Below are 20,238 nucleotides of genomic sequence, written 5' to 3' on the forward strand. Positions count from 1 at the left end.
ATTCCATCTGCAACCTTAATTCTCCTTTTCCATGTAATATAACATATTCACAGGTTCCGGGGATTCAGCAAGTGCTTATCTTTGGTGCGTAATTATTCTGCCTATCACAACTTCCAAAGTTGAACTATATTGTGCAAGATGGACATTCAAGCTACCAACAATGTTGAAAGCTTAGATTTGTTCAGGACATTTATAGTCATTACACATTCTTTATGCCTGAAAGGTAAACCTTGTACAGAAAGCATGAATAAATAAATTGGTATCCTTTTTTGTAGGATTCTTGGCTCAGGGCCAAAGGAGCTTTACCGTACTTCTTAGATTCTCACACGTAAAAAACAAAAACAAACAAACAAAAAAACCAAGCCAGGCACAGTGGCTCATGCTTGTAATATAATGCCAACACTTTGGGAGGCCAAGGTGGGTGGATCGTTTGAGCCCAGCAGCCTGGGCAACATGGCAAAACTCTGTCTCTACAAAAAATACAAAATCTAGCTAGGCATGGTGGCATGTGCCTAGATTCTTAGATTCTTGAGAGAATCTCGAACTCCTTACCTCGGGTGATCCACCTGCCTTGGCCTCCCAAAGAGCTGGGATTACAGGTGTGAGCCACCACGCCTGGCCCCTTTTAAAGTTTTTTGTTGCTTTAGAGACAGTCTAGTTCTGTCACCCAGGTTGAAGTGCAGTGGTGAGATAATGGCTTAATGCAGCCTCCAACTCCTTAACTCAAAGTATCCTCCCACTTCAGCCTATGAAGTAGCTTGTACAACTGGCATGCACCACCATACACAGCTATTTATTTTTATTTTTGTAGAGACAAGGTCTCGCTAGGCTGCCCAAGTCTCCAACTCCTAAGCTCATGTGATTCCCCCACCTTGGCCTCCCAAAATGCTAGGATTATAGACATGAGCCACCTTGCCCAGTCTAAAGTTTAAAAAAACATTTAGTAAAGGAAATTTAAATTAAAAAAAAAAAAATTAGTTCAAGGCCAGGTGCGGTGGCTTACGTCTGTAGTGGATCACTTGAGCCCAGGAGTTTGAGACTAGCTTGGGCAACACTGCAAGATCCTGTCTCTACAAAAATTTTTTAAAAAATTAACCGGCTGTGATGGTCCCAGCTACTTGGGAGGCTGAAGTGGGAGGATGGCTTGAGCCCTGGAGGTTGAGGTGGCAGTGAGCCGTGATGGTGCCACTGCACTCCAGCCTGGATGACAGAGTGAGACTGTCTCCAAAAAAACTGTTTTAGTTCAAGAGAATGGAAACAATGGTAGTGAGGAAAAGCAATGTTGTACCCCGAACTTTTCCTCAATAAAGAAAACAAATTGGCACAGTTATATTAGTTCACAAAGGTATTCCGAGTAGAAAAAAACAATCTTTTTTTTCATTTAATTTTATTCTTTTCTAACAGACTCGTTCAAAAGAAGCCATGACTCTCTCAGCAAAACAGCTCCATCAAGCGTCTCGCCAACCTCTTCCTTGAGGCTCAGTCAAGGGAATGAAAAAAGGAGGCTAGACACCTGCCCCCAACGGAAAAACCAAGAACACACCTGGAGAGCATCTCAGACAAAGGGAGCCAGGCGGGGAAAACAGTAATTGGAGAGGAGACCGTGCTTCCAGTCTGTTGCTGGTTTACAAGGTAAATCTATTCCTGGAGGAAAGGGGTACAGGAGCAGGACTCGAAAACCCGGGACAGGCTGTGGCAGGCCCGACGTCTTTCAGGCCCAGCTCCTAGCGTCCACGCCCCTCCTTCCAAGACGTTTCCCAGCAGGCCCTGCGCCCAGTTTGGATCAAGTGAGCCGCCTGAGATTGCCAAGCGTCCCGTGCGCATCTCATTAATGCATCTGCTTATTCATGTATTTATTCTTTGTGGGGGGAGGGGATGGAAGGAACGGCGTCTCACTCATTCTGTCGCTCAGGCTGGAGTGCGGGTGGCTCGATCTCAGCTCGCTGCAACCTCCGCCTCCCAGGTTCAAGTGATTCTTGTGCCTCAGCCTCCCAAGTAGTTGGGATTACAGGTGCACACCACCACGCCCGGGTAATTTTTGTATTTTTGGTAGAGACGGCGTTTCACCATGTTGGTCAGGCTGGTCTTGAACCCCTGACCCCCGGTGATCCATCCACCTTGGCCTCCCAAAGTGTAAGGATTACAGGCGTGAGCCACAGCGCCCGGCCTTATGCATTTATTCTTATTGAGCACCTAACATGCTGTAAGCATCGGGGGCAAAAAAGTAAATGAGATATAACAGCACTTAACACACAGCATTTATTTGCATGGGTGTTGGCTTTCTAGCCCTCCAGCAACTGCTTCTAGGTAGGGGCCCTCTTTCGTTTTTGCATCCTCCGAGTCTAGCACAGTGCCTGGCACTGAATAGGTGATTTGTTAACAAAGGAACAACTTTAAAACGTGTTTTTGATAGGGAGCTCGGTTCTCAAACCTGTAGCCCTACGTGGGGGTAGGGGAGGCGGGAGAATGAGGTGGACAGGCAGACACAAGGAGAATGGGAAACGTGTTTGTATTAGGAGTACTCACAGCAATCCACAGCTTCCCTGTGTTCCTCGTTCTCAAATAATAGTAGGGGAGTCGAGGGCGGGGTGGGGCAGCCCTCCCCGCGCGCAGGAGGGCTGGATTTGGGAGCCTCAGCCGGGGATTCTCACTGCGCTCCGGAGCCCGCCTGCCCACCAGCGCCGCTCACCAGGTCAATGGCCACGACGTCCCGCAGAGCCACTACCCGCCGGATGGACTTGGGCGGGTTCTCGGTTAGGTAGATGAGCCGGTCGCTCAGCACCACGTACTTGAGGGTGTGGTTCTCCGAGTTGGACACCACGATGCATGGCTCATAGGCGCGGACCGCGTCGTAGACCTCGGGCGGCAGATGCCGCCGCAGGAACACATCCAGGCGGCTGTTCGTGCGAGCGGGGAAGCCGGACTGCAAGGGGCAGGCCATGCGCAGCGCCCGCAGCGGGGCGGAGTGCTGGGACTCGAGGCCCTCAGCTCGCCCTCTGTCCCCTCCCCCGCGCTGGAACCCGCGCGCCACAAAGCCGCCGGCCCCGCGTCGCCTCCTCTCCCAGGCGTGGGGACCCAGGCCGCAACTGTAGGAATCCACGCCAGGTCGGCTTCCCTGGAGCGCCCTCCCCAGCCCTGTCCAGCCTCCCGATCTTTGTCCTAACCTCAGACGGCGATGGGCGGGGCAAGACGCTGGTCCTTTAGGCTCGGGTTGATGGGCACCTCTGGCTAAACACCATGAAGTCCCCTGCCACCGAAGGGCGGTGGATTTTTAGGGTCTCTCCCGCCCGCCCCTCATGCCAGCCCCCACCACTGCCTACTCTGTTGCGGATCACACCATCCCATACAAACTTTATTGGTAATGGAAACCAGTTTCAATCTGGTTTCCTGTTAGAAACTTGAAAGAGTTTAATTTACCGATTTATTTTTAACCCTAGAAACCTATTATTACCAATCACACAGATTTAGCTTTTGGTTATGACATGGCCTGGCACAGCTTTCTGATGTTGTTGGAGTGTAAACATAGGTCTTCTTTCTCCAACCAGTGAGAAAGGTTTTTTTTTTTTGACGGAGTTTTGCTCTGTTGCCCAGGCTGGAGTGCAATGGCGCGATCTCGGCTCACCACAACCTCCGCCTCCCGGGTTCAAGCGATTCTCCTACCTCAGCCTCCCGAGTAGCTGGAATTACAGGCATGCGCCACCATGCCCAGCTAATTTTATATATTTTAGTAGAGACGGGGTTTCTCCATGTTGGTCAGGCTGGTCTCCAACACTTGACCTCAGGTAATCCGCCCGCCTCGGCCTCCCAAAGTGCTGGGATTACAGGCCTAAGAGACCTTGCCCAGCCTTTGAGAAAGGGATTCTTAACATGAATTGATGTGAGCATACCCAAACCTACCTAAGGAATATGGTTTTGTTTCCAATACCCAGGGCAATCTATGCAGAAGAATGAATGGGTGAAGCTGGCATCTTGAAAAGTTGAAGCTGATAGACTGAAGAATGCTGATTACATAGCCCTGAGGCTGCAGAGAAGTAAGTATTCCTTAGTTTTTACAGGCCAAGAATAGTTTATTAATTAGGTTAGAGAGATGAGAAGGGCACAACAGAAATGCTCTAGGTCAGAAGTTCCATTTTTTATTTCGAATCCTAGAAAAGTTATTCTCTTCCCCTCCCCATTGACCCAAAAACCTGATAATGAAACCATATCATTCACTGCTGTGGCTGCCAAGAACCATGAATCAAATTTGATATTCTTTATATTCTCCCTTTCTACATATTTTACTATTGTACACTGTATGTTATAAGCAACTTCAAATCCCTTGTGGAAAGAAGGTATAAATATATTACAATCTGGCTGGGTGCGGTGGCTCACACCTGTAATCCCAGCACTTTGGGAGGCCGAGGCGGGCGGATCACAAGGTCAGGAGATCGAGACCATCCTGGCTAACACAGTGAAACGCCATCTCAGCTACTCGGGAGGCTGAGGCAGGAGAATGGCGTGAACCAGGGAGGCAGAGCTTGTAGTGAGCCGAGATCGTGCCACTGCACTCCAGCCTGGGCGACAGAGTGAGACTCCGTCTCAAAAAAAAAAAAAAAAAAAATATATATATATATATGTATATATATATTACAATCGATAAACAGATATTGTAGACTACACTGGTACAAAGGGAAAGAGAAATGTTTGGGTCTGGCTAAACTTTTTTTTTTTTTTAGACAGAGTCTTGTTCTGTCACCCAGGCTGGAGTGCAGTGGCATGATATCGGCTCACTGCAGCCTCTGCCTCCTGGGTTCAAGTCATTCTCCTGCCACAGCCTCCCAAGTAGCTTGAACTACAGGTGTGCACCACCATGCCCAGCTAATTTTTTTTCTGTGTGTATTTTTAGTAGAGACGGGATTTCACCATGTTGGCCATGGCTTGTCTCCTGACCTCAAGTGATCTGCCTGCCTCAAACTCCCAAAGTGCTTAGAATACAGGAATGAGCCACCACCATGTCAGCATCTGGCTAGACTTAAGTCTAAGATCACATTAAGGGACTCAAGTGAGTAAAGAGAAGTGCCACCTGCTGGCAAAATCTTAAATGACCTACTAGTTAAAGTTTGCTTAGGCTCTCATCTGAGCCTTCCTAACTTCATAACTGGATGAAAAATGAATGAACTACACCATCCCTAGCAACCTTTATTGACAAAAGACGCCGCATGGTTATTTCCTCCAAAATAAAGACTACTCATTATCTAAACCACTCTAAATAGAGTTTGTTGCTTCAAACCAACAGAAAGGCAAAAGCCCTTCACCTCTGCTGAATAGCCACACCTCACAAAAGCAGTTGAAAGGCGAATGACTACAACATCAGAGGTGGAAAGTGAGGCCATGTAAGGGAAAGGCCTTACCTTAGTCTGCTATTTTGTGTCTCTCAGGCTTCCTAGTTCATACCCACTTCCCAAGACTAAAACAGAATGACTGGACCAGGACCAAAAAAGACAGCATACTTGATCTATCTGCCAAGAAGCCCATCTTGAATAAGCTTTTGGTGACAAGTGCACTAAGCTTAGCAAATGTTAAAATGAAGCACAGGCTGGCTGTGGTGGCTCATGCCTCTAATCCCAGCACTTTGGGAGGCCGAGGCGGGTGAATCAGTTGAGGTCAAGAGTATGAGACCAACCTGGCCAACATGGTGAAACCCTATCTCTACTAAAATTACAAAAAATTAGTTGGGTGTGGTGACACACACCTGTAATCCTGGCTACTCGGGAGGCTGAGGCAGGAGAATTGCTTGAACCCAGGAGGTGGAGGTTGCAGTGAGCTGAGATTGCCCTACTGCACTCTGGCCTGGGCGACAGAGCAAGACTCTGTATCAAAAACTGAAATAAATAAATAAATAAATAAAATGAAGCACAGAAAGAAGGGAATTTGACTGGGAGATTGGTGGTTAAGCTGACTTCAGTTAAACTTTTAACTTTGTGGCACACAGAGAAGGCAATACAATGGTTTCCAGGCACCGTATGGCAGGGTTGCCAAGGTAACAGCAAAATTTCTATTGCAGGAAAAGGATTTAAATATATAGGAAAGATCACTAGATTTGGAATCAGGAGAACTAGATTAGGGCACTAACTCTGTTATCTATCAGACTTTTGGAAAGTCAGTCACAACCTTTCCAAGCCTCAGTTTCCTCATCTGTAAAATGTGAGGATCAATGTGATGAATTATGAACTCTATGAGCACTATAGACATATGAAACATTTACATTCCCTTATCTTTTGGTAAGCTTTACATCAATCCACGGCCCATAGCCCACATGCAGCCCAGGAAGGCTTTAAATGTGGCCCAACACAAATTCAAAAATGTCTTAAAACATTATGAGTTTTTTTGCGATTTTTTTTTTTTTTAGCTCATCAGCTACCATTAGTGTTAGTATATTTATATGTGGCCCAAGACAATTCTTCTTCCAGTGTGGCCCAGGGAAGCCACAAGCCTGGATACCCCTGTTTTACATGGTTAACCCAAATGCACCAAAGATAGGTACTCACTCCTTATCTTGTAAGTTCATCCAAACTCAAGAAACATTTGGCAAAGGAACTCCTGCAATCAAGCACTTAATAGATGTTTCTTGATAAAATTATCAAAAGGAATGGGACATTACTTACCTGGACTAATCCTCAAAGGCAATCTCCTTGAATTTCATCAGAACAGTGGTCTTAGGTCCAGGGATGGTCAATTCAAATAATTCGAAAGGACAGTAGTTATGAGCATAGAACTGTAGAGCCAGATGACCTGGGTTCAAATTCCAGTTCTCCTATTCAGTAGCTGAATGACCTATGCCTCATTTTCCCCATCTATGAAATGAGGATAATAGTACCAACCCCCAAAGGGTTATTACGAGGATTTAAAAAGTTTCAAAAGTACCTAGAACAGGAACTTGGACTGGAGTAAATACTATATAAGCGTTTAAAGAATAAGTTTACTGGGCATGGTGGCTCACACCTGTAATTCCACCACTTTGGGAGGCCCAGGTGGGTGGATCACATGAGGTCAGGAGTTCGAGACCAGCCTGGACAGCATGGTGAAACCTCGTCTCTGTGAAAAAATACAAAAATTAGCTGGTGTGGTGGCGGGCGCCTATAGTCCCAGCTACTTGGGAGGCTGAGGCAGGAGAATCACTTGAACCCAGGAGGCAGAGGTTGCAGTGAGCCAAGATGGCACCACTGCACTCCAGCCTGGGCAACAGAATGACTCTGTCTTAAAAAATAAATAAATAAATAAATAAATAAATAAATAAATAATAAGTTCAACAAGTATGTGATTTCCTGTCACATATATGGTCATTCTGTTCCTTATCTACAAGGTAATATTAAATTCTTCTTATTGGATACAAGTCTAACTTTCTGAGATTGACCCAAGGCAAATTTTACCTTTTTTGGGTCACATTTTTAGTGGAGAAGTGACCAGTAGGTTAGGCCATGAGAACCATGTAAGGATTCCACACTAGAAGTACCCTTCAGTGGTTCTAGGGACCCCAAGTGTTCCCATTCCCCCAACTTGAAACTAAAGACAGTACACACAGTAAGATATTTAGAATATGTGGCATATAAATAGAACCTGACCTTTTTTTTTTTTTTTTTTTTCTCTCTTGAGAAGGAGTTTCGCTCTGTCACCCAGGCTGAAGTGCAGTGGCACAATCTCGGCTCACTGCAACCTCCACCTCCCAGGTTCAAGCAATTCTCCTGCCTCAGCCTCCTCAGTAGCTGGGATTACAGGCACCCACCACCACAGCCGGCGAACTTTTGTATTTTTAGTAGAGATGGGGTTTCACAATGTTGGCCATGCAGGTCTTGAACTCCTGACCTCGTGATCCACCCACCTCGGCCTCCCAAAGTGCTGGGATTACAGGCATGAGCCACCACGCCTGGCCTAGAACCTAACTTTTTAAAGGTGTCTCATTTAGGAATCTCTTAGTGCTTCAACTTAGTTTTTTTTTTTTTTTTCGAGACAGAATTTCACTCTTGTTGCCCAGGCTGGAGTGCAATGGCACGATCTTGGCTCACTGCAACCTCTGGCTCCCCAGTTCAAGCGATTCTCCTGCCTCAGCCGCACAAGTAGCTGGGATTACAAGCATGCACCACCACACCTGGCTAGTTTTTGTATTTTTAGTAGAGATGGGGCTTCTCCATGTTGGCCAGTCTGTTCTCGAACTCCCTACCTCAGGTGATCCACCTGCTTTCGCTTCCCAAAGTGCTGGGATTACAGGCGTGAGCCACCGCACCCAGCCCTGTACTTATTATTAGTGGATACTGATCATTTAAATATCTACTATTAGAATCAGATGACATACAAAGGAAAGACGTCATTGTTATAAAAACCAGACAAATGATCTGGATTCATGTTTTCTTTCACTGAATAATACTCCAATGCTCTATTCTGCCTCTCAGGCTTCCTGCTGCACATGTACTTCCTGTAAGAGGAATTAATGGTTGGAGTAGGACCAATAAAGGCAGCATTCCTGACCTGTTTTCCAACTTCTTTCTCTGCCAAGAAGCCCATTATACATAAGCTTTTGGTGACAATGGCCTTCAGTTTAAAGAACATTGAGATGAAACACACAAAGAGAATTTGACACAGAACTCAGTGGCTATCAGCTCATAATTATGTTCTTTTTGGTTCAACTCAATACATTTCACAGATATTTACTGAGAAATATTTATTACCCATAAACAGAATCAAGATAATGCTTTCAATCTTTAAAAATTGTCTAGTTTTGGCCGGGAGTGGTGGCTCATGCCTGTAATCTTAATACCTTGGGAGGCCAAGGCAGGTGGACCACGAGGTCAAGAGATCGAGACCATCCTGGCCAACATGGTGAAACTCCGTCTGTACTAAAAATACAAAAATTAGCTGGGCGTGGTGGCGTGCAACTGTAGTCCCTGCTACTCAGGAGGCCCAGGCAGGAGATCTGCTTGAACCGGAAGGCGGAGGTTGCAGTGAGCCAAGATCGCACCACTACCACTGTACTCCGGCCTGGTGACAGAGCAAAACTCTACCTCAAAATAATAATAATAATAATAATTGTCTAGTTTTTTCTCAGGCAGCCAAGAAGATGGTGGACATTGAGACTGAGCATGCCTATCACAAGCAGCTGACCATTGTTCAAAGCAAGAAGAGGATCCTGCTAAAGGAAACTGGCAAGCTAGGCTTCAGGAGGTCCAAAGAGACTATTGAGGGCATCTACACTGACAAGGAATGCCTGTTCACTGGTAACATCTCCACTGAGGGCAGATCCTGTCTGGCATTGTGACCAAGATGAAGATGCAGAGGACCACTGTCATCCACAGAGACTCTCTCTACTACATCCGCAAGTACAATTGCTTCGAGAAGTACCACAAGAACATGTCCAGGCACCTGTTCCCCTGCTTCGGGATGTCCAGATCAGCGACATTGTCATGCTGGATAAGTGCTGGTCCCTGAGCAAGACAGTGAACTTCAACGTGCTCAAAGTCACCAAGGCCGCAGACATCAAGAAGCAATTCCGTAAGTTCTGAGGCTGAATGTCTGCCCGCTCCCTGAAATGAAATAAAGTTATTTTCTCATTCATACACACAAAATATGACTAATAGGTAAGATAACCACACAAACTTAATACACAACAAAAACATATTAAAACATATTAATGCAATTAGAGATTTCAAAAAAAAAAAAAAAAAAACAAGCAAGCTGTGTCAAAGATATGATCAAGCACAATCCTGGCTGAGGAAATCTGGAAAGACCTCATGAGGGAGGTAACATTCGATAAATGGTCAAAGAGTGAATGAAACAATTTCTTTTTTTCCTTTTATTATAGGCAGTTTTTAAATTTTTTGGCCAGTTGTAGTGGCTAACACCTGTGATCCCAACACTTTGGGAGGCCGAGGCAGGTGGATAGCTTGAGCTCACGAGTTCAAGACCAGCCTGGGCAACACAGTGAGACCCCATCTTTACTAAAAATACAAAAAAGTTAGCTGGGCATGGTGGTGCCCACCTGTAGTCCCAGCTATTCCAGAGGCTGAGGAGGGAGGATTGCTTGAACCCAGGAGGCAGACGTTGCAATGAGCAGAGATTGAACCACTGCACTCCACCCTGGGTGACAAAGCAAGACCCTGTCTGATTATCAAAGTAGTATATGATTACTGTACAGAATTTTTTCCTTTTTTTTTTTGGAGACAGAGTCTCCCTCTATCACTCAGACTGGAGTGCAGTGGCATGATCTCGGCTCTCTGCAACCTCTGCCTCTTGGGTTCCAGCAATTCTCTGTCTCAGCCTCCCAAGTTAGCTAGGATTACAGGCACCTGCCACCACGTGCAGCTAATTTTTGTATTTTTAGTAGTGATGGGGTTTCACCATCTTGGCCAGGCTGGTCTTGAACTCCTGACCTCGTGATCCACCTGCCTCAACCTCCCAAAGTGCTGGGATTATAGGCATGAGCCACCACGCCCAGCTGAGAATTTTTTTAAATCCAAAAACTTATAGAAAAGAAATGTCTGGAAGCCCACGATCAAGGTGCTGGCAGATCCAGTGTCTTGTGAGGGCCTAATTTCTGGTTTGAAGATGGCTGGCTGTCTTCTCCTTGTATCCTCACATGGTGGAGAGCGAGCTCTCTAGCTCCTCTTACAAGGGGACTAATCCTATTCATGAGGGCTCCACTCTCATGACCTGATTACTTCTCAAAGGCCTCCCCTTCAGATACCATACAGGGAGTTAGGGTTTCAACATATAAATTTTGGGGAGACACAAACATTTAATCCATTGCAGGCATGTTAGAGTTGAGGTGCTGGTGAGACATGCAGGTATCTGCGAATGCAAGTTGGCAGTACAGAATATTAGGACCAGAAGTACAGAACTGGAGATCATCTTCATGGAATTGAGTGTTGAAACTACAGAAATAGATAATTACTAAGGGAGCAAGTGCAGGCAAAAGAAAACCGGATGGCTAAGAACAAAGGCCTGGGAAAGAAAACATGCTAAGGGAGCAAAAGGATATGGTGAGGAAGACAAAGAGGAATGGTCAAAAAAGTAAAAGGAGTTTAAGAATAATATAGAGTCAGAAGTCAAAAGAGAAGAGAATTCTGAAGAGGAAGGAAACAGTCAACAGAGAAGTTGAAAGAAAAGAATAAATGAATAAAAATAGTCCCACAACTGGAAAATTTGTAGGAGTTTTAGTTGAGTGACTTGGGAGTGAAAAACCAGATTACAAAAAGGGAAGGAAAGGAAGAGTACGTACAGGAAACAAATGTGGTGTACTGGAGGCAAGAAATCTTGAATCAAGAGTCCAAGGTTCTAGTCTACCATTTACCAGTTATGTAACTTGGGATACATTCCTTAAAATAGATCTACCTTAGTTTCCTCATCTGTAAATTTAAAATGGCAATGATGATACCTGCTCCATCCCTACAATGTGAGATGAACAAATTAGAAGATACATGGAGGCACGGTGAAAACCATACTGGAACAACACATACAAATATTATCTATCATCATTCTTTCAAGTACTTCAGCAATTGAAAGAAAAGGGAGACATGGGACAGGTACAAATAAGGTTTTGTCATTGGAAGAAAGGGCCTTCTGAGCATATTTATAGGAAGAACAGACTTAGTACTATAGTTCTACACTGTCATCAATCCTAATGGACCTTCATCTGAGAGACAGGTTAGTGGCACACACTCTAGAGTCAGACTATGTATGTTTCAATCCCAGGTCTTTTTTTTAAAATTTTTTCTTTGTATTTCAATGACTACAAATGAATCCCATTCAGCTACTTAACTTCTATGCAATCCAGTTTCCTTGTCTATAAAATGGGGATAATAATAGTATGCCTCTATAGAGTTGTTGTGAGGATTGATGTATAAACACTTAAAACTGTGTTTTACGACTAGGTGCGGTGGCTCATGCCTGTAATCCCAGCACTTTAGGAGGCCAAGGCTGGCGGATCACTTGAGGTCAGGAGTTCAAGATCAGCCTGACCAACATAGAGAAACCCCGTCTTTACTAAAAATACAAAATTGGCCAGGCGTGGTGGCACATCCCTGTAGTCTCAGCTACTCGGGAGGTTGAGGCAGGAGAATTGCTGGAACCTGGGAGGCAGAGGTTGCAATGAGCCGAGATCGTGCCATTGCACTCCAGCCTGGGCAACAAGAGCAAAACTCTGAAACAAACAAACAAACAAACAAACAAAAACTGGGTTTGGTACACATGCTCAAAAATGTTGGCAATTAATACATAAAAGTATTGTCATATGCAAGCATACATGCTTTATGTTAAAATTGAAACTACCATTCCAAAATTATAACCAAGACAGTGAAAGAGATCTGATCTAACCAACTCCATTTTGCTTCTAAACTCCAAGCTGTCCTTGTTCATTCCTGGGCATAGGCTGAACTAACTTTGGGAGGAACTTAGAGTTTAAAACAAAGACAATAACAGCCTCTTCCCAAAACACCCTTCTTACCTGAGGACTAGACTACCTTTGTAGGACTAACAAATTGGCCATAAGATTAGAAATTATTGTTTAGGAGTCATGGGGCTGGAGGCTACAAGATTCTGATCCTCCCCAAATTGTTCCTGGGGATAACATCGCTATTGTAAAACCTAGGATCAGTGCTTGAGATATTTTGCAGACCCTGTACTTGATAGATCAGCTGGCACCACCCAGATCAATAAACTGGGTCATCTGATCTTGTGGCTGCCACCCAGGAACTGACTCTGTGCAGGAGGACAGCTTCAACTCAAAGTTCAAATAATATGATTTCATCTCTAACCAATCAGCACTCTTGATTTACTGATCTTCCCTCACCCATCAAATCATCCTTCAATACTCTGATCCCTGGATGCTCAGGGAGACTGATTTGAATAATAATAAAACTCAGTCTCCCATACGGAGAGCTCTATGTGAATTACTCTTTCTCTATTGAGATTCCCCTGTCTTGATAAATTGGCTCTGTCTAGGCAGCAGGAAACCTGTTGGGCGGTTACAAAAGGAGCCTTTTGGGCAATTACAAAATGATAGTGTTATTTGTCAACACGTTGATGAGTAGCATTTTCATCTGAGATGAGAAACTGCCCATCCCTTCATGGATGGAGGAGGCAGAATATGGAATGGTCAAATGTAATACCTCTCTCAGGTCCTCTTCGGTTGGATTCCACCAAGTGCTTCTTCATTTGTTCTTTTTGTTGTTGTTGTTGTTGTTGTTGAGATAAAGTCTCACTCTGTTGCCTAAGCTGGAGTACAGTGGTGCGATCTCAGCCCACTGCAACCTCCACCTCCTGGTTCAAGCAATTCTCCTGCCTCAGCCTCCCGAGTAGCTGGGACTACAGGCATGTGCCACCATGCCCAGCTAATTTTTGTATTTTTAGTAGAGGCAAGGTTTCACTATGTTGGCCAAGCTGGTCTTGAACTCCTGACCTCCTGAACTGCCCATCTCAGCCTCCCAAAGTGCTGGGATTACAGGTGTGCATCACAGCACCCAGCTTTTTTTTTTTTTTTTTTTTTGAGACAGAGTCTCACTCTGTTGCCCGAGTTGGAGTGCAGTGGCACAATCTCAGCTCACTGCAACCTCCCAGGTTCAAGCAATTATCCTGCCTCAGCTTCCCAAGTAACTGGGACTACAGGCATGCGCCACCATGCCCGGCTAATTTTTTTTGTATTTTGAGTAGAGACATGGTTTTACTATGTTGGCCAGGCTGGTCTCAATCTCTTGACCTTGTGATTCACCTGCCTCAGCCTCCCAAAGTGCCGGGATTACAGGCATGAGCCACCGCGCCCAGCCTCCTTATTTGTTCTGAAATAATATGTGTTTACAAAATTGAAAGAGATTTCTACAGTTCTAGGTATTTCAACTACCATATGTGGAAGAGCTAATGTTAGTAGATAAACGGTAGATAAACTGAAGATAGGCTTTGTATGACATTCAACATAAGAAGTAACCACAAAATGAATTACAAACAAAACAGCAAGTAAAGACAGCTATAATACAATAGATTGAATTGCCATATTCTTTAGGATGAGGCCTGGAATATGCTGAACATACAGACTGCAGAGGCACTCAGCCCAAGATTAGTATTGAGCCTTCATACTCGATAGTTGACCATCACAGCTAATATAAGAATTCATGCAATGATTCAGTTATTGAGTTGTAACTAGCAGGCTGGCACTGTGCTAGACTTGGAAGATACACTGAAATAGGTAGGGCAGAAATCCTAGCCTGAGAATTTTTTTCTTAGAAAGGAACATTTAATAGCAACTTGTGAATAGAAGCCATGTCTGTGTCTCTAGCAACAGTGAAACAAGATGGTGGATCCCCTCGCCATTAACCCCCATATGGAAAGGGTATATGTAATTCAGAAGGGATGTGTATTAGTCTGTTCTCACACTGCTATAAAGGACTGCCTGGGACTGGGTAATTTATAAATGAAAGAGATTTAATTGACTCACAGTACCTCAGGGCTGAGGATGCCTCAGGAAACTTACAATCACAGCAGAAGGGGAAGCAAACATGTCCTTCTTCACATGGCGGCAGGAGAGAGAAGAATGAGTGCCCAGCAAAGGGGGAAGTCCCCTATAAAACCATCAGATCTCATGAAAATTCACTATCATGAGAACAGGATGGGGGAAACCACCCCCATGATTCAATTATCTCCACCTGATCCCTCCCACAACCTGAGGGGATTATGGGAATTACAATTCAAGATGAGATTTGGGTGGAGACACAGCCAAACCACATCAGGATGTGTAGACAACAGAAGCACAATAACATCAAGGTTTTGACCTAAAGGCAGGATTTACAGTATGTGCTCTCACACAACTTGAAATCTTAAGAGGACTTCCGGGAACAGGGGTTAATCAGAAGCCAACATGGCAGATTAGTACCAAAGATGGAGTTACTTTAGCTTCCAGATTCCACCCATCAATCCAGCTCTTACAGTCGCACTCGCCCTCCTATTTGGAGATGGTCCCTGAGCTTTTAGGGAGGGTGGTTTCATATGATATAGCTTTAGCAGCAGCAACCTAGCAGTGGAAAACAGATTGGACCCAGAGAGATTCCAAATGAAGGAGATTCACAGGCTTTGTTGAATTATCTCTCGTCTTGAGAACACCATGACTTTGGTTTTCTCAGAAGTAGAACAAGAGATACCTAGCATTAATAATTTGAATAGTAGAAACATAGTGCATGCAAGGATTACAATCAAAAGAAAATTTGTATAACAGAACAACAACAAAGAACCTATTTCATTAGGAAGCCAACTGAAAGCCGTGTGAAGAAAATTAAGGCCTGACACAGGGACTCACACCCGTAATTCCAACACTTTGGGAGGCTGAGGTGGGAGGTTCATTTGAGCCTCGGAGTTAGAGATCAGCCTGGGCAACACAGCAAGTCCCCATCGCTACAAAAACAAAACTAGCCAGGTATGGTGGTGTGCACCTGTAGTCCCAGCTCCTTGGGCAGCTGAGGCAGGAGGATTGCTTGAGACTGGGAGGTCAAGGCTGCAGTGAGCTATGACCACTGTACTCCAGACTGGGTAACAGAGCGAGACCCTTTCTTAAAAAAAAAAAAAAAATCAAAACCCAATTCTCCTTTAGCTACATCTTGTAGCCACTAGCCTGACATTTTAAACACATAAATTAGAAACATGATGCCAGAGTGATTCAAGGTTTTTGTTTTTTTGTTTTTGTTTTTGTTTTTTTTTTTTTTTTTTTTTTGAGACGGAGTCTTGCTCTGTCGCCCAGGCTGGAGTGCAGTGGCGGGATCTCAGCTCACTGCAAGCTCCGCCTCCCGGGTTTACGCCATTCTCCTGCCTCAGCCTCCCGAGTAGCTGGGACTACAGGCGCCCGCCACCTCGCCCGGCTAGTTTTTTGTATTTTTTAGTAGAGACAGGGTTTCACAAGGTATTTTATATAGGAAATGCCTGGTGTAGTGTCTTGTCCAGCTATATAAATGTAGCCGTGAAACTGTTACATTAGTTTTATTCTATGCTCTTACCATCCCTCCCTCTCCAAATTTTGTTTGTAGTCTGGGGCAGCAACCTAGTCTGTATTTCGTACATATTGAATAATCAACAATGAAATGTAAATATTGAGCACATTGTGTGTCAAACACATGTATTAACTCAAACCTCACAGAAACCCTTTGAGGTCCGTACTATTACAATCCCCATTTTACATACTAGTAAACTGAAGCATGGATAGACTAAAGTAAAGTGCCTGCGGTCAACTAGTAAGGAGGCGGCCTGGCAGTCAAGTCGAGGCAGCCTAAGCCTACGCTGCCTCTATATTGCATTAATACATTAATAAATCTGTGACCAAATAAATGAAGTGACATTTAGTGGCATCGAAAGAACCCGTGAGTAGGGCTTCCTAAGAATGCTCTCCTTCTTTTGATGGACAGAATTTTAGTCTGTTTAAGATAAATTTTGGGCCGGACACGGTGGCTCACCCCTGTAATCCCAGTACTTTGGGAGGCCAAGGCAGGCGATCACTTTATGTCAGGAGTTCGAGACCAGCGTGACCAACATGGTGAAACCCCGTCTCTAAGAAAAATACAAAAATTAGCCGGGCCTGGTGGAGCGCACCTGTCATGCCAGCTACTCAGGAGGCTGATGCAGGAGAACTGCTTGAACCCCGGAGGCGGAGGATGCAGTGAGCCAAGATCTCGCCATTGCACCCCAACCTGGGCGACAGAGCGAGAATCCATCTCAAAGAATAACTAAATAAATAAATACATAAATTTTGAAAAACTGTCAGCACTCACCAGCAGATCTTTACACTGCTGGACTCGGGACACTTGGGGCCGTAGGCAAGCAATTAAACTGACTCACACGTGGTTAGAACCACGTCATCTTGATTCGTGAATCCGTACTCTTAACTACTAGAAGCCTTTGTGGAACGCATGGGGCGAACCTGACGCTTGAGCTCTGACACCAGACAGACACAGCCGGGGATTCAAGAGCTGGGTAGGGACTCCCGTGCCGGACGCCTCATCCCGGCATGCACCTCAAGCCCCGGCGACCACGCCTTCCGGCGAGCGCCAGGGAGCGCGTGTGCACCTCGCCGCCCGGAAGCGCCGCCCGCTCGCTGCATGCTGGGAGTTGTAGGCCTCCAGCCCCAGCCCGCGGGCTGCCGCCCGCACTCTCCATGAGACTGCTGGCGCCGGCGCCCGCCCGCGCGGCACCGACGCGGGGAGCGCGCTTCGCGCTGACTCAGCGGCGGCGGCGGCGGCGGCGGCGTTAGCCGGCCCTCGCGCTCTTTCCCTTCCTGGGGCGCTGACCCCGCCCGCTTGCTTGCTTGCCTGCCTGCCTGCCTGCCTGCCTGCCCGGCGCCACGCAAGAGAAGGTGCCAGGGGACGCGGAGCGACTAGAGGCGCGCGGTCCCGGCCAGCTCCGTCTCTGGCGTTGGCGCTGCGGCCGTGGCGGAGGACTACGGCGACGAGGACGAGGGCCGCTCTTCGAGCTCTCTGCGTGCCGCGCCGCTCCGCTCCGCTGGCTGACCATCTGGAGTGCAGGCTGGGAGGCGGGATGGAGTGATAGGGAAGGTGACTCGGGGATCGGGGGCGGCGGGACCGGGCCGGATTTGGTCCGCGTGAGGCTTCGAGGAAGTTGGCCGGGGCGGACCGGCCCAGGGGAGTCCCGACGCCCGGGAGGGTGCAGGCTTGGGACCCTCCATGGCGGTGCACCTCCAGGCTGGGCGGACCGGGTGGGGGTGGGTACGATCCGGGGCCGCCGCCGAGGAGCGCGTCCCGAGTGCGTGGCCGCCCGTTGCCTGATGTTTCATCACCCGAATTGCCACGAGGCTTCCTTTAGGGGAGGGATCGGGGGAGGGATGGGAGCAAGGCTAGCCGAGGAGGGTCGGCATCGCCTGTGGTTCCCAAGCCCGTTAGTCATCGTTGTAGCCTTATCAACTGTGGAGACCTCAAACTTGATTCTTTCCCCACTCCTGGACAAAAAGGAGGAAACGTGTTATTTCTGTGCAGTAATTGGCCAGCACGGACGCTCCATTTCTTCTCAAATCTTCCTCACTATCCTGCAGGACTAGAGAAGCATGAGGTTTTCCTGTAACCAGAAAAACGAGTACTTTTTGAAAGTGCTAATTAGTTGTGGCGGGCGGGGGTTGGGGGGAGAGTTCAGTTTTATTAAACCGACTTGTCAGCGTGGTGTTAAAAGGCTGGAAAGATACAGTCGTAGTCTTTGAAACAGTCTTCAGTAGGTGTAGAGGAATTTTCCAAATTGTTTGATTCTTAATGGCTGTCCAGGAAAAGTTAAGGCTTAATATTTCAAGTATGTTGCTCGCCTTCCCCCAGAACCTTTGCACGATGCATAATTGTTTACCGTATTAAAACAAATTTTGGGGTTTTTTTTTTTTTTTTTTTTTTTGAGACGGAGTCTCGTTCTGTCGCCCAGGCTGCAGTGCAGTGATGCCATTTCGGCCCACTGCAACCTGTGCCTTCCAGGTTCAAGTGATTCTACTGCCTCAGCCTCCCGAGTAGCTCTGTTACAGGCGCGCGCTGCCACACCTGGCTACTTTTTGTATTTTTCGTGGAGGCGGTGTTTCACCGTGTTAGCCAGGATGGTCTCGATCTCCTGACCTCGTGATCCACCCGCCTCGGCTTCCCAAAAGTGCCGGGATTACAGGCGTGAACCACCGTGCCCCGTGTGCATATTGATCGTCCAAGTGCCTTCTCTGTGGAGGATTCTTTTTGTAGTGACAACTGTAACTAGTTTGTTTCCTTGGGTTTATTGGCTGTTTTCCTTAGGGCCACTTGATTTTTCTCCTGATAGCTTCAGAGTGACTTGACCAAGCTTAAGCTTTTTTTTTTTTTTTTTTTGACACAGTGTCTCACTCTGTCTCCCAGGCTGGAGTGCAATGGCACTATCTCTGCTCACTGCAACTCTGCCTACCAGGTTCAAGCGATTCTTCTACCTCAGCCTCCCGAATAGCTGGGCTTACAGTCATGTGCCACCACACCCGGCTAATTTTTGTATTTTTAGTAGAGCCGGGGTTTCTCCATATTGGTCAGGCTGGTCTGGAACTCCGTACACCTCAGGTGATCCCTCCCCCGCTCGGCCTTCCTAAGTACTGGGATTACAGGCATGAGCCACCCTGCCCGGCCAGCATTTTTTTAAAAAAGCCCTAGCAAATTCAAGGAAGCTTTTATTGGACTTCTCAATCTGGGATTCTTAGAAACTCCGAAATTGTTTTTTCCCTCTGTGTGCATTTTTCAGGGGAATATACATCAGATTTTCTTAACATTTAGGGGGAGCGAAGGGAACCAGTGCCTTTCTTTGTGTTTTTCTATCTTTTAAAAATGCTGATCTACTAGTAAAAGAATGCCCCAAGTAGTTTCCATCCCCCATGTTCCTGCCTCTAATTATAAACAACCTATTGAGGGCTCACTATGTGCCAGCCATGCTCTGCATACCTTATCTCTTTGAAGCCTTTACAACTTTATGAGGCAGATGGTCTTTTTCCCATGTCATAGAAAGGGTTCTCTTAGGTTTTGTAAGTTGTCCAAGTGGCCCCAATTTAAAAATGACAAGATGAGGATATAAACCCAGGTCTTTGAAATCCAAAACCTATGCTCTACTATGTCCTAGGGACATAGCGATGGATAGTGAAGACAGTCCTTGCCCTTTAAGATTATGAGAGATGGCCGAGTGGCTCACACCTGTAATCCCAGCACTTTGGGAGGCTGAGGCAGGCAGATCACCTGAGGTTAGGGGTTCGAGACCAGCCTGGGCAACATGGCGAAACCCCATCTCTACTAAAAACTACAAAAATTAGCCAGGTGTGGTGGCTCACCCCTGTAATCCCAGCTATTCGGGAGGCTGAGGCAGAAGAATCACTTGAACCCGGGAGCCAGAGGCTGCAGTGAGCCGAGATTGTGCCACTACACTCCACCCTGGGCGACAGAGTGAGACTGTCTCAAAAAAAAAAAAAAAAAAAAAAAAAAGATTAGTCAGAGACAACTAGTAAGCTGGCAGTGACAACATAGCACAGCTTAGGATGGGGCATGTAATCCAATTTGGGAGAGTTGGACAATAGGGGTCAAATAAGTGTTCCTGAAAGAGATGGCTTCTATGTTGAATTTCAAAGAACAGCAGGGGTTAACCTACTAACAAGAAGAAAGAGCAGTGTGCAAAGATGAAAGGTGGAATACCATTGGAGAACTGCCATGTGGTTCACTAGCACTGGCCTTGCTGACCTGGGGTGCAGAATAGTGAGGA

At 46.2% G+C, this 20,238-nt stretch overlaps 2 protein-coding genes and 1 pseudogene across 5 annotated transcripts in view; 2 read left to right on the top strand and 1 right to left on the bottom strand.

Annotated features, from left to right (window-relative positions):
- Nucleotides 1-3,168, bottom strand: part of C11H12orf56 (chromosome 11 C12orf56 homolog) — a 122,472-nt gene extending 119,304 nt beyond the window's left edge. For 2 of the 3 annotated variants that reach the window (XM_077953043.1, XM_001116886.5), the window contains exon 1: nt 2,690-3,168. In XM_077953043.1, the coding sequence (XP_077809169.1) occupies nt 2,690-2,941 (252 nt within the window). In that variant the 5' untranslated portion in view covers nt 2,942-3,168. 3 annotated transcript variants of the gene reach the window in all.
- Nucleotides 2,966-9,596, top strand: LOC100424581 (small ribosomal subunit protein uS17 pseudogene; annotated as a pseudogene). The gene is made up of 3 exons (XR_013401201.1): nt 2,966-3,105; nt 3,930-4,031; nt 9,080-9,596. The product of XR_013401201.1 is annotated as a small ribosomal subunit protein uS17 pseudogene (transcript).
- A 7,761-nt stretch (nt 9,597-17,357) lies between these two features.
- XPOT (exportin for tRNA) overlaps nt 17,358-20,238 on the top strand; it is a 43,630-nt gene continuing 40,749 nt past the window's right edge. Inside the window, 1 exon segment of the mRNA NM_001258184.1 lies at nt 17,358-17,549. The gene's annotated coding sequence lies outside the window, so the exon portion shown is untranslated.

Source organism: Macaca mulatta, chromosome 11 (genome assembly GCF_049350105.2).
Source record: "Macaca mulatta isolate MMU2019108-1 chromosome 11, T2T-MMU8v2.0, whole genome shotgun sequence".
Classification (NCBI taxonomy): domain Eukaryota; kingdom Metazoa; phylum Chordata; class Mammalia; order Primates; family Cercopithecidae; genus Macaca; species Macaca mulatta.